The sequence below is a fragment of the Vombatus ursinus genome, unplaced genomic scaffold (genome assembly GCF_900497805.2).
Source record: "Vombatus ursinus unplaced genomic scaffold, bare-nosed wombat genome assembly UNPS02014820.1, whole genome shotgun sequence".
Taxonomy (NCBI): Eukaryota; Metazoa; Chordata; class Mammalia; order Diprotodontia; family Vombatidae; genus Vombatus; species Vombatus ursinus.
The window spans coordinates 11,337,679-11,349,943 of record NW_020954598.1 but is presented as its reverse complement, the minus strand read 5'-3'; the positions used below and the strand labels follow the sequence as shown (position 1 = coordinate 11,349,943).

Sequence of the window (12,265 nt, the reverse complement as noted above, 5' to 3'; positions counted from 1 at the left end):
TAAGACTTGGCCTGGCTTATGCTTAATTGACATGGACTTTGACAATTTAGGGTCACCTCCATGTTATAGTGAGGTAGCTATCAAAGAGAATGACTTTAGTAGAACCAAAGTTCTTGGTCTTGTAAATAACAAAATACCACTCCCATCCCGCAATTTATTTCCTTTACTTTAAATAATAAGGTTTATCAACTTAATATAATGCCTTATGATTGTTTATTTTGATAATTTTATCATGAGAGGGCTTTTGCCCTCTTTTTTCACTCCGAGAGTAGCTAAAATCTTCCTCATTTTTTGTTTTTCTATAACTGCCTGATATCAACCTCTTCTGTCACATTCCTTGCGTGTATTCCTTGCTAAGAAACATGAATTTCCAAACTGAGATGCAAAGACATTACAGCAGCACAACACTTATCTAGCATTTTAGGGGCTGGGGAATTCTGTACAAGTACATTTTTAAGATGACTGAAATGTAGTCAATCACAAAAACATAAAGATTTTTAGTGTTGAATAGGACTTCAGTTGCCATCTAATCTAACTCATGAACCAAAAAAAGAGCCCCCAAACCCTCTTCATTCCTTCCCAATAAAAGGTTATCCAGTCTCATCCTGAAGACTGTTAGAGACTAGGAGGTGGCCTTTTCCACTAAATAAGCTACTTCTCATCTTCAGTGGTCTGGAAATTCACTTACAGAGATTGACAAGAGTTGTAAGCTACTTTTGAATAAAGGTCTCAATGACAATTATAAGAGTAAGGTGCACAAGAGTGGACTTTGTGCCCTCAGCTTAAGTTAATCAGAAACATTTAATGCTTAGTTTCCAGTTTTTGGCTATGTTTTAGATAGCTGAGGTTGCCAGAGAATGACCTTTGAAATTAAACAGTTTGCCTGCAGAGACAGTAACAAGATTTAGTGAGAATAATCATTCTAAACTCTAATTGCTCCATATGGTGCTGCAAAAATATAATCTAACTTTCTTTTCAGTTAATAATCATCTCTTTTATTGTGGTCTATATTAGATTTCTAAAAAGTGCTGTGCATATTGATTTATTCACTAAAGCCTCAAAACAGGCTTGAGAGGTAGACAGAGTAGGGATGATTGTCTCAATTTGACAGGAAAGGAAACTGAGTGTCCAAGAGATTAAATAACAGGTCCAAGATGACCTAGAAAATAATGGTAGACAACGACAATAGTAATATAACAGTTGATATTTACATGGTGCTTTAAGATTGGCAAAGCACTTTATACACATTGATCTCATTAAAGCCTCAGAGCAGCGTGGGAAAGGGAAGTGACGGGGGGGAATCGGTATAGGTATTACAGATACTATAATTCCCATTTTGAAGATGAAAACACTGAGAATTTGAAAATTCAAAACCTCACATCACATGAGCTCCAGGCTAGTTGAGACCTCTTCCTTCACCACTGTATAATACTGACTTTTTCTTGAAGGCAGAAGTAAACAAAAGAATTCATATCAGAGTGTGTATACATTGTACACATACATTCATACAGTTTTCCCTCTCTCTCTCAACATATTTTTGCTTTCATTCATGTAGTGTTTTGCAATTACAAAGGGATACACACACATAAATACATATATATACATATGTGTGTTCTCATTTAAAGTATTGCTAGACTATGGTCTTTTTGTTAAGGCATAGCTCTAAAAAAAAAGCAACTCTGATTATAATCAATGTAATCAGAAGTCAATAGAGTAAATATTATCAGAAGTTAATAAAGTAAATTAATTTGTTTTTATCAAATATCAAATCTAAATCCCACAGAAGTAACCATATTTCATACAATATATGTACATAAGCATATATGTGTATCTGTGTACTTGTACATATACAGACATACAGATACACATACATACCTATCTATACACTTATATACACCTGGATCAATACAGGGTGTCCCAAAAGTCTTAATGCAGTTTTCAGCCTAAAACTTAAAACACCCTCTCTCCCCTCCCCTCCACCCCCCCCCACTCTCTCTTTTTCTCTCTCTCTCTCTGTCTCCCTCTCTCAGAAATGGACCTGTGATTTCACTGGGTCTAGGCAACTGTATCACTATGAGGACATTTCTACTACCAGTGGAGATTAGTCTTAGAAAGTTGCCTAGGGCATAGGAAGTTTCAGGTGACTGAATAAGTTTTTTTTTTTTAAACATGTATAAATTTAAAAATTTTTTTAAATCTATTTTATAATCTACAAAAACTGGACCTGTGATTTCATTATTGTAGGGAGAGAAACTGGTAAGAAACTTTCTCTACCAAGATACCTGCTCTGAAACACATAATTTTGGAGAGCTGTCTAAGGCACTGGGAGGTAAGATGACTTGGTCTCTGTCACATATCCAGTTTGGGGGATGGGCCAGGTCTTCCTTACTCTGAATCCTGCTCTCTACCCATAATCACACACTACTTCTCACTGTAAAAACTGTGTGTATATATGCATGTGTATAGAAAGAAATGCTCATTTCCCTTCCCATTCCTTTTCCCAAAAATAACAAACCAATCAGTATTTTAAAAAATCACAAGAAATAATCATTGGCACCAGACAAAACGTACAAAAATTACTCACCTGCTTGCTGGCTGGTTGATTCTGAGGTAAAGAGCTTGTTGTGAGAACAGGAGAATTAGTGGGGCTGCAAAGCTCAGGAAATGGATTTGGTATGGCGGGCAGAGACGAGGTTCTAAATTGTTGGTCTTCTTCCTGAAGGCGTCTGGAGCAAAAGCAAAACTGTACATTAACAACTGAACCGAGAAGTCCCTGAGAAGTAAGGATCACCCCTCTGGGAATACTGAGATAGCACAGTCATACATGCTTATCATTAGTTGTCCATTCTACCCCCACCCCATTCTCCTCCTGTTCCAAACCTTCTGATCTCTCCTCAGTCCCTTCATAACATTCCTTCCCTTTCCATCTCTGTTGAGAAACTTGCCTCATACATTTATTGAGGTAACCCCAACTTAAATAACAGCCCTTTTCATAAAAATTTTGTATGTTGCTGCTACACCTTTATGAATAGAATCTTGGGAACTGATTGTTAACTGCTCTGGGAATGTGTGTCTCTGTGAAATACTCAGAGAACTTCTTTCCCAAGTAGACTTAATAGCTAATAAACATAAAAATAGTCTAAGAAAAGACTGTACAGTTAAATGTCACGGGGAAAGTCTGTGAGGCACTACAATTAACTATCATAACAAAATGAATCTGAGAGGGACTTAGCTGCCATTTTTGAGAGTGTTTTTGATGGACATTTTGAGAGAACTGAGTTATACTCTTATTCTGTGGAAAAGACATACTGAGGAGAATTAAGGTTGAAATTTAAGAATACCTCAAAGGACCTAGCTGCAACAATTGAAGCAATACACATTTTTTTTAGCAAAGAAAAAAGGATAAAATTATGATTTCAAAATTAAATTAGAATAATTTTTAAAATAATTAATATATGTGATTCTTCCAGTATTAAAGACTCAAACTACCATCCTGAGAAAACTCAACACTGGGCTGTGGGGTTCAGGTGTTTTGGAGTAGTCAAAAGTTATGGCCATTGACAGAGAGGTGACTGGCTGCAACCTTTCTCCATCCAATATGCTGATGAAGGATTTACATGTTTATTTCCACTATTTGTTACTTTTTATTAATTACATAGATGGTAAAGTTATTTGTCTAAGACAAGTGTTTTAACCTACAATCCATGAACTAGTTCTTTTTTTTTTTAATTAAAAAAAATCTTAGAAACTCTTTTGGGACTTGGGGATTGGGGTGGGGGTGGGGATGGGGGTAGGGTGGGGAGTAGGGGAAGACTCTCTTCATCTTGCCCAGGCTGGGAGTGCAGCAGCTATCCACAGGTCCAATCCCAATGCAGACTGACACGGAAGCTTTGACCTGCCCACTTTTTCTGATATGGGCCACTCTGCCCCTCTTAGGGAGCCCAGTGGCCCTTGTTTCCAGCGGCTCATCACATCAGTGCCAGACTTAGTTTGGGCACTTGGCTTTGGTATTACTATAGCTCTGAGCTCTCAAGCTCAAGTGATCCACCAGCCTCATTCTCCCTCAATAGCAAGGATGATAGGTGTGTGTCACCTTGCCTGACTCAACAATTATATCTCAATAAATTGGCTTCCTAATGCTATGCACTTTATTTTGAAAATTTAAAAACATATTCTGATAAGGGATCTATAGACTTCAACAGACTGCTCTCTTAGAGAGAGAGAAAGAGAGAGAGAGAGAAATAGAGAGAAGGGGAAATATGTTTTCTCTTATTTGGGGAAGAAGGGAACCATTTACTGTTATCAAATTGAACCACTCAGCATTCATCAGTTTTTTTGTGTACCCTTCCAACTTTGTGCATTCATGTGTACACAACTTTCCCCAGGACTGGAATAGATTGCCCTACCTCCCTTGGCTTTCAAAAATTCTAATTTAATTAGACATCTCCCATATCTGTTCATTTTTGGAATCTGTTGTCTCCCATATCTACAATGAACTCCTTTCTCTGCCTTTTGAAATCTATCCTTTGACCAGCCAATCCTCTATGAAATTTTTCCCCAATCAGCCCCATCTGACAGCAATCACTCCCTCAAGTTCTCACAGTACAACTAGTGAATCTCTCCTTTGCCCCCAATACATTCTTCTACCTTGTATCACACTGCCTGTGTCTCTGCCCTACCTCTTCTCTCTTATAGAATAAGCTCCTTGAGGACAGGCATTCTTTTTTCATCGATGTATAGCTCCCCAACATTTAGCAAAGTACATAACACACCACAGGCATCTGATATCTACTTTATGAATTATCTTTAAAATGTGATTTTTTCCAATGGATTACAAAACCAAATATAAAGTCTCCAATCTGGGAAACCACTCTTTGGAAAGTTACTGATGATGACTTTCTTAAGGAATCTTTAAAGCCACTTCTAAATTCTCAATATCCTCTATCCTTTCTGAGGCAACAGCCTCTATTGCCCACACTCTGTTTTGGTCCTTTGGCTTCCTGAACACTGTTCTGTATTATCTACTAACTGTTTCATATGCCATCTCCCTTTACACCAAGTATCCAGTTAGTACTTGTTCAGAACTAGGGCAATGGGAAGAGGTTGGATGATACATGTATGAGAACAGCAGAAGCACAGTAAATGCTGTTGACTGACTGAATAAACACTGAAATCTCCCTGGAAGAGTCAAGGTAAAGGGATTCATCTTGTACCCTCAGTGGTGTAGTTATGAAAGAAGCAAAAGGATGTTGACTGTATCTGTGGGACAATTAAGCAGTCACAAAGTATGTTAGAAGGAGTGTCCAGTAAGCTTGCTGATTGATACTCATTCAGTAAAGGGAATTTTCTTTTGAATTTATGACTTTAGATAATCTTAAGGTTGAGAGATATCTTGAGAGGACAATGCACCTAAGAGTCAGAAAGACCTATGTGTAAATCCTGCCACAGACACCTATTAGCTGTGTAAGTCTGTGTAAGTCATTTCACTGCTCCATGTCTGTTATCTCCTTTATAAAATGAGGAAAGTGAGCTCAGTGATTCCTGAGGTCCCTTCCAGCTCTAAATCTATGATACTATCGTCCTCAAAAGTTGGAAGAGGCATTAGCAGGCATCTAACTCAACCTAAGGGCAGCTAGGTGGTGCCAGAGGGTTGGTCTGGAGTCAGGAAGACCTGAGTTCAAATGTGGCCTCGGTCACTTAATAGCTGTATGACCCTGGGCAAGTCACTTAACCCTGTTTGTGTCAGTTTCCTCATCTATAAAATGAGCTGACAAAGGAAATGGCAAACCACTCCAGTATCTCTGCCAAATGGGGTCATGAAGAGCTGTACACAACTGAAAACTCAACAACAGCAAACTCAATCTCTCCTGGTAAGCAAGGCAGTGTTCTATTCCACAGCATCTCCGACAGACAATCGCCTAGACTCCCTGATTATCTCTAAGTATGGGAATCTTACAACTTCACAAATGCAGTCCACACCACTGTAGACAACTCTAGCAAGAAAATCCTTCCTAATAATGAAACAAAATTTGCATTCTAAAACTTCAGAGCTCAGTTCAAACATCACTTCCTACAAGGAGCCTTTCTCCCCTGGAGTCAGGAAGACTGGAGTTCAAATCTATCCTCAGGCACTTCCTAGCTGTGTTACCCTGGGCAAGTCACTTAACTTCTGTTAGCCTCAGCTTCTTCAACTATGGAAATGGAATAATAATTGTACCTACTACCCAAGGTCGTTGTGAAGATAAAATAATATTTGTAATGCAATTAACAAACTTTAAAAGTAGCAGCTATTATTATTTGTAATTTCCCAAATTCATCTTTTCTCCTCTTTTTCCCTGTTACCTATTTTCATTCCTATGGCTCCCTCTGCCATGTTTCATGTCTTAAAGATCATTGAAAATGATTCTGGAATCATACCAGCAAGTTAAACCAGTAACCTAGGGTGTAATTGAGTCAGGCCCAGAGACTTGGACTCATGTAAAGTGGCTGAGAACCCTCTCACTATCTCTTTACATATCTTGACTACAACCCCTTCTTGATGCTATTGTAACCTTTTTCAAACCGGAGCTATTTTCCTTATTAGAGGCGATGGAAGAAATTACAGGAGTTCAGTAGATCTGCAATTTCTCTGTCATCTTTTAAAAAAAAAAGATCTTGACTACTTTCATTTGTACATCAGCTAGATTCCCCCCCATTCCTTTTCTTCCCCCTTCTCAGTCTTCTCATATCTCTTCATTAGGATCACACACCTGTGCTTTTCATGTATCTTTCCATGCTCCTCATGTATTCATCATGCTCACTGCTTTTTTTTTTTATCAAATTCTTATTGGTATCTTTTATTGCCTAAATTTTCCCCAGTATCTCTCCCCCTCCCACTAAGTCATCCCATATAAAAAAGAATATTTTTAAAAGAAAAAAAGGGAGGGGAATCAGCAAAACCAACAATATGCTGAAAAAGTCTAAAAACATATGCATGGTCCCACAATTGTGAACCTCTCACCTCTGCAAAAGAGTACAGGTGTTTTCTCATGTCTTCTCTTTAGGATCATGCTTGTGTCTTATAATTTTATAACAATCTCGACTATTTTGTGATTTTGTTCTGTCCGTTTACATTGGGGTAGTCATTGTGTATATTATTTTCTTTGCTCTGCTTACCTTTGCTTTGCATAGTCAGCTCATGTATCTCTCCATGCTTCACTGTTCATTCACAGCATGCTCATTGTTAATAACACAGTAATATCTCATTATATTTATGTACCACAATTTGTTTAGCCATTCCCCAATGCATGGGCATCAATTTTGTTTTTAATTCTTTGCTACCTATGAAAAAGTGCTGCTAGAAGTATCCTGGGGTGTATGAAGGTTCTATTTTTATCAGTGACCTCACTGGTCACTGATACACCTAGTGGTGTAATCTCTCAGGCACAAAGTACAGACATTCTAGCTACTTGCTTTGCATAATTCCAAACTGCTTTCTAGAATGGTTGTACCAATGCCGTGTAATCTTTTAACACTACGCCATCTTCTCAAAGAAGTAAATCCATCTCTTCTTTTCTTCATGCTACAAATAGTGTTTTAAAAGTCCTTCTTATCTTTATCATTTGATGTACCTTCTATCAAATTATTATACAAATTAGATGAACTAAAATGTGTTTCCTTCCCTTTTTAAGAGATGCATTTCATGACCTAAATATATTTCAATTTCGTCATTTTAGATTATTCTGTTTTTTAAAAACTATTTTATTCTTCTAGTTTTAAAGGAGTTAGCCATGGCAACCAGAAACTTTTGTTGTGTAAATAGATATGCTAATTTAAAAGTCCAATAGATCACAGTCAATGAATGAACTCAGTGTTGTGTAATTACGAAGGCCATTCTTATAATGGCTTGATTATATGCCATTGAAGTTATTTTTAATTTTAACAAGCCCCATGCTTCCCATAACAGCTGTCACCTTGGTATAGGATCCAATTCAAGGGTCTAACCCTTGTTTAAGTAATAGATGACTGACTTATAAACCATAGCCTTTTCTTCATACTCTGGCTAGGAGACCTCAGATTTAAACCCGTAAGACAAATATGAGGTGGGGTTTTAGGATAAAGTCCAAGACTCTGGGATTTTTTTTTTTTTTATGTTCCATGTGTTCAAGAGAATGCCACTTTGAAAAAGAGAAGGAGAGGGAGAGAAATTTTAGAATTCCCCCTGCCTTGGCTTAAAAATTACTGCAGATTCTTGCCCTCACAAGCCACACCATATATCAGTGCTATATATCAGTTATTCACAAAGAGCACAATATCGCAAATGGTTGTGACTTGCTACCATGAAAAGGCATTGATGAGCTAATATAGTATCTGAGGTTGCTATTACCTATGATACAGTGATTATCATTTTCAAATAAGGCATAAAACAGGGAGCTATATGCTCAGCAAAGATGCCCGTCATTGTCACACAGAGGGCATTCTGCTCATTGTTCAAATGGAAAACAGATACCCTTTTAGATAAGAAGGGCACACTACACAAAGAAGATGAGAGTTTCTGAAGATTCAAAATTGTGGGTGGCCCAGTGAGCAATGGAGAAATACATGGTATGTATAAGCAGGATCTTGCACATTACTAAGAAGCAGTATAGAAGAGATGTAGGGAAAGTATGATTAGACAATATGGGTCAATCGAGAAGCAAGAGTGAGAGGTAACGGACGGAGAAGATAGTTTGTGTGCTAATCAGGTGATCATGGAATGCTAAAATACCTACATGAAGATCTCTGGCATGTTGTACATATCCTGTAAGTAGGATTTATGGGAGGACAAGGACAAGAGCTGCACAGGGTGGCAAGTAGTGGATGGGTTACTGTTAACTCCAATCAAGCAGCTAATGGCATTGGTGAGAATACGGATCCACTGACGTATTTAAGCATAGGATCTTAGGATGCCCCAAATGAGGGGCACAGCCAGAAACTAAGTATTCCACAAAGCCAAGAGAGGGCACTGAAGGAGTTGGATGGAGTTTGAAGGGGACAGAGAAGAGGTAGGTAGTTAAGTAGGGTGATATGTGAGTTGGCAGTATGATAACTACATTATGAAAATCTTGAAATAATTTCAATAAAATGTACTTGATTCAAATAGTTCATGCGAAGGAAGATTATAGCATCATAGACTTTGAGATGGAAAGGACAATAAATAGAGAACATCTAGTCCAGCTCCATCATTTTACAAATGAGGAAACTGAGGGAGGTTCAGCAAGTTAACCGAAGTGACTTAAATAAATAATAAAAGAATGTGTTTGCTTCAAATGGTCAATTGCTGAAGCTTGGTATGCTTTTCTTTCTAACAAGATTCTCTACGATGTTCCTGAAAGATTCACATAAGGAAAAATGCTCAACAACTCACATATAACAAGATGCTAGTATAAACTCACTATTAAAAAAGGCTGTTGTGGAACTTCTCCAAAAACAAATGGTCATTTCTATTTAGAAACCTTGAATAAGTTGATTAAAAACTACTTTATAGCTTTTACACTGTTGATGAGTAACTGATAAGGTAATAATTTAAAATGTGGTTGCAAAACCTGAAGATAAAATTAACTTATTGAAAGAATGGTGAACAATTAACTTTATTTCAGGGACATTAACAGTGGTCAGTAAAACTGCCACAAGTAATAATAAATATGCCTTGTGTTTTTAAATAGCAGGGAATATGACAAATGGCTACAACTTCCCTTAGGTCCAGAAAAAAAGAACAGATTTAAAAGTATGAACATTATACAATGAAATATGTATAACAAACTAGCCTTATAAGAACCCATGAACAACAAAAGTCCCATGTCACCTTGACATCATGAAGATCTCATTGAAATAGTAATTAATGATTGTATCAATTCTAAAGTAGCAACTAGCTGCTATCATTATACAACTCTCTTATTACATAGCTGAGGAAAAGTTAGGTTAAAAAATGATTTTAAAAGTCAGTCATAAAATGCAAGGTAAATCAGAAATACATTAAATGGAAGGATGGAGGGAACAGGCATTTATTAAGGGCCTACTATGGTTCAGGCACTGGGTTAAATGCTTTCACAAATATTATCTTATTTGATCCTCACAACCACCCTGTGAGGTAGGTGCTATGATTATCCCCTTTTTATATTGAGGAAGCTGAGACAACGGAGGAGAAGTGACTTTCCTAGGGTCAAACAGCTACTAAGTGTCAGAGGGTGGGCTGGAACTTCTTCCCTTCTACAGGCCAGCACTCTGTCCAATGTTGAAGGGGAAATGGTCTAAGTAACAACTTGTGGACTACCTGGAAAATTATTTAAGTCAAAAGATGACAACAAAGCTTTTTTAACTCAAGAAAATACCTCTTAACACCTCTTTGGTGTCATGGTCCCCTTTGGCAATCTAATGAAGCTTACGGATCCCTTCTCAGAATATTTCTAAATGGATAAAATAAAATCATAAGACCACAAAGGAAACTCATCATATTGAAATGGTTATCAAAATATTACATTTTTTTAAGTTCACAGATCTCAGGTTAAAAACCCCTGCTCTAGATGGTACATTGAACTTAGTGTACCTCACAAGACTACAAATTTCACTGTGTTATAGAATCATTACACAAGCATTATCATCTTTTCATGCTAAGATTGATCAAAATGTTAAACTTAGTTCTTAGAAAATATAGTTTATTTGTATATCTGTTATGGGATGATTTTTCTTAACTTAAAAAAGACTGACATGATTGTAATAAAATTTACCAAAAGAAATTTCACTATTCTCCTGAAGTACATGGCAATTCTTTCCTGATTACAGAAATACGTTAATTGGTTATCTGGATTATTAACACTCAAAATGTCTGATAGTTAGTATCTAAATCACGGGTTCTTAACCTAGTCTCCCTGAACTTTTTTTAAGTATTTAAAAATTTTTTCTATATTTAAAAACCTTACTATAAGATTGGGTCTTGTAGGTTTCACCAGACTGCCCAAAGGAGGCCATACTCTAAATGAAGTAGAAAAACTGATTTGAAACACATAGAAAGGAAGAAACATGTAGAAAGCTGTCACAAAGAAGGAGGATAAAAGCCCTTGAGGACAGTAAACATATTTTTGCCTTTCTTTGCATCCTCAGTGTTTACTACGATGCCCAGAACATAATAACGGCTCAATGAATGCTTCTTGACTGACTTAGGAATTCAGCATGTTCTGCTAGCTTCAGGGGGCTCTTAGGTGGACACTAGAAGGAAAATCTCCCTAAAAATTAGAACTATTTAAAGTGCAATTGTGTTCTTGGGGAATCATGGATGTTTCCTCATTCTTAGTGGATGACCACTTGTTGAATAGATATTCTTCACTGCAGATAATGGTCTCTGAGATCCCTCCCAACTCTGAAATTCTTTGATTCTTAGAAACGACCTTGTGAAACAACCTGTGATTTTAACCACTCTACTTACAGTTATCACTAACATCTCTAGAGCAGGGGTGTCAAAACCCAATTAGAAAGAGGCCACCAAACTATGCATAAAGATCCCTGTAGGCCACATACTGAAAACCACATATTAATATCTTTATTTATTATGTTAAGCATTTCCCAGATGCATTTTTATCTGGTTTGGCTGCACTTAGGAGTGTAGCTGGCAGCCCTTGCCCTGGTCAGTCAGGTGTTTGACACCTCAATTCCTAGAGCACTGTAAGGTTTGCAAAGTGCTTAACTCACAACTTTGTGCACCTAAATTACTGAGGCTAGCTACCACCATCTTGGGGAAGCAATATTTTTTTATTAAAATTGAGGCACCCCTTCAGAAGTGGGGCAGGTAAAAAACATTATGGTATATAGGACATATCCACAGTGCTAAAAAGAAACACAACTTAATATTCTACAACATTCTTTCTAAGGAAAAACATGCCCTGAGGGGAAGTGCAGAGCAAAGTCAAGCACTGGTCACTTTAGTAAATATAAAATTGAACTATGGCACACACCATGTATAATAGATAAGCTGAGAGACTGAAGGATTCTCTTTTCTTTCTTTCTACTATATTTGGTTTTGTTTTGTTTTTTTTGGCAACTTTTTTGATGTGTTTTGCTTTTATATTACATAAATTTATAAATTACTCCTACTTCATAAGAAGTTTCTTATAACAAAGTAAAACTATTAAATAAAACTAATTATACAGTAGACTCATCTGAAAGGGCATGTACCAATTCATATCTATGGCATCCCCTACCTCCCTTTTAAAAAATTAATAGAAATATATTTTCTCCCACTCTCCATCCAATT

The 12,265-nt window shown here is 37.0% G+C and overlaps 1 protein-coding gene across 1 annotated transcript in view; it reads right to left on the bottom strand.

The window, feature by feature from the left end:
* The window catches only part of GRB10 (growth factor receptor bound protein 10), a 294,569-nt gene that overhangs the window by 103,911 nt on the left and 178,393 nt on the right, over positions 1 to 12,265 (bottom strand). Inside the window, exon 6 of the mRNA XM_027837264.1 lies at positions 2,585 to 2,726. Within this exon, the coding sequence (XP_027693065.1) occupies positions 2,585 to 2,726 (142 nt within the window). The remainder of the gene's footprint in view (positions 1 to 2,584; positions 2,727 to 12,265) is intronic.